This window comes from Palaemon carinicauda, chromosome 6 (genome assembly GCF_036898095.1).
Source record: "Palaemon carinicauda isolate YSFRI2023 chromosome 6, ASM3689809v2, whole genome shotgun sequence".
Classification (NCBI taxonomy): Eukaryota; Metazoa; Arthropoda; class Malacostraca; order Decapoda; family Palaemonidae; genus Palaemon; species Palaemon carinicauda.
In genome coordinates, this window is record NC_090730.1 from 151,453,703 (window position 1) to 151,456,202 (window position 2,500).

Sequence of the window (2,500 nt, forward strand, 5' to 3'; positions counted from 1 at the left end):
AGCTAGTCTGACTTCTTCCATCTGCTGAGTCCTTCTTGTAGAATATCCCTCATGTATCCAGAATAGAGTGGGGACAGTTGTCACATTGTTGTTTCCCTGCAGCCATTTTTATATTTTTTTTTTATATTCTAGTTACATATATATTTTGTTTCAAATCTAGTTTTGGGGAATCTTCTTCAGAACACAGCATGCTAGAAGAAGTCAGACATGTTTGTTCTGCCTCTGTCCACCTGACAAAGAAACAGTACAAGTGAATCTTCATCAAGTAACAAAGCATACTAGAGCAAGTCAGACCCCTTCCCTATGCTGACTCCATCTTGTAGAATATCCCTTAAGTATCCAGAATAGATTGGGAACAGTCGTCATCTCGTTTCCCTGTGGCCATTTTCTCCATCTTCTTCTTTTGGATTTGCTAATTTCAAATATTTTTTTTTATTTTCTAATTTTTTTAGTTTATATGTTTTATGGATTTTTTAGCTTTTATGTTTTTTTTTTTTTTTACTTTTTTATATTTTTTTCCTGGAAGGAGTCCATAGACTAAACCTGTTTATTCTGACTTTTCATATTTCAGTGTTACTTGTATTCTGGATAAAGCTGCTTCCTTAGCATCTCTTTTCAGAATTTCTCTCAGTGCCACAGATTCTTCCACATCCATCAGTTTGATATTCACATTTTCAGTGACATTTCCAGTTCCCTCAAAAAGCACTATAAGATCTTCCACTTGGCTGTTTTGAACTTCTACTGGGCTTTTTTTTTTTTCTTCCATGTTGCTTTTTCTTTTTTTATTTTATTCTCGTACTTTTGAACGAGTTCATCAACTGATCCTCTCTCGTGTGATCTCTCGTATTCCAAAATTTCCTTTATTCTAGTTAAGGCTGAGTCCTTAGCATCTCTTTTCAGAATTTCTCTCAGTACCACATCCATCAGTTTGATATTCATATTTTCAGTGATATCTCCAGTTCCCTCAAAAAGCTCTATAAGTTCTTTCACTTGGCCTTTTTGAACTTCTACTGGGTTGTTCTTCTTCTTCCATATTCCTTTTTCTTTTTTTATCTTATTCTCGTACTTTTGAACGAGTTCAACTGATTTTCTCACGTGTGATCTCTCGTATTCCAAAATTTCCTTTATTCTAGCTATGGCTGAGTCCTTAGCATTTCTTTTCAGAATTTCTCGCATTGTCGCATATTCTTCCACACCAAGTTTGTTATTATTAGTTTGATGTCCGACGACATTAGCTTTTCCCTCGAATTCTTCAGCCATTTTTTTTACTATATCTTTTTTTTCTTGTATAGGATTTCTCTCTTTCTTCCATGTTTCTTCATGACTTTTCAAAATAGATTCGTATTTTTCAATCAAACCTTCTACAACGGTCTTGTTTCTATTATAGAGTTTTCTCTCTTCCACCAAATCTTTGTCTACTCCTTCCTTTTGGGCGTTATAAGATCGCGATTCATTCTGGGACATTCCTCTCGCATTAAATGTTCCGGAATCCAAGATGGAACAATAGTAACAGCATAAAAGCTTCCTTTCTGAAGCTCCAATAAGATCCTGAAGATTTTGTTCCATACCAGAAACAACTTTAGCATCCAAACGTGCACAACAATAATAATTACGTGTAAAACTATCCATATTCAAACTAACTTCTTTCAGCCCATAACCACCTTTAGTTTTAAAAACCCAACGATCTGGACGGAGTCATTACTGAAGTCTCCTGAATGTCTTCACAACGAAACTGAATCCAGGAGAATTCTGGGATTTGACAAAAGATTTTAGATTTTCTTTTCCTAATTTGTACTTGAAATATCGAGCATAATATATATATATATATATATATATATATATATATATATATATATATATATATATATATATATATATATATATATATTATACACACACAAGAATAGACAATATCTTAATGGGGTCCAAAAATCAAAGACAAAATCTCTCCGGACGTACTGAAAACTACAGCGATCTGGACGGAGGGAATCATCTCTGAAGTCTCCTGAATGTCTTCACAATGAAATTGGATCCCGCAGTCATCTGGGATCTGACGAAAGATTTTAGATTTTCTTTTCCTAATTTGTTTTTGAAACTTCGAACAATATATGTATATATATAATATATATATTATATACAGTATATATATATATATATATACTTCGGACATACTGAGCTCCAGTTAGTTTTTAGGATAAGAAAACTTCATGTACTTTTATTCATTTACTATTTGGTTTCGACACGCATTTCGAATCACTTTTTCACTTGACTCTTCGTCAAAAATTAGAATGCGTTCTTGCAACGAGAGTGAAGTCGGCAATTCTTCAGGAACGCCTTCTCTTGTTCAAAGCAGAACGAATTGTGAGGCTTGCTCGCCATTCCTCCTCACAATTTTTACACTTGAAGGCTACGTTAATCCATAGGTCCACTTCATCAGGAACGGTCTCAATCCCCGAAACAGCTAATAAGGCTTGTGGCTCTAGGATTCTTTGGGAAGTCT

The 2,500-nt window shown here is 34.3% G+C and overlaps 1 protein-coding gene across 1 annotated transcript in view; it reads right to left on the reverse strand.

Moving 5' to 3' along the window:
- Positions 1–1,566, reverse strand: part of LOC137643285 (uncharacterized) — a 35,269-nt gene extending 33,703 nt beyond the window's left edge. Inside the window, exon 1 of the mRNA XM_068376124.1 lies at positions 1,096–1,566. Coding sequence (XP_068232225.1) covers positions 1,096–1,566 — 471 coding nt within the window. The remainder of the gene's footprint in view (positions 1–1,095) is intronic.
- Positions 1,567–2,500: the final 934 nt, after the last annotated feature.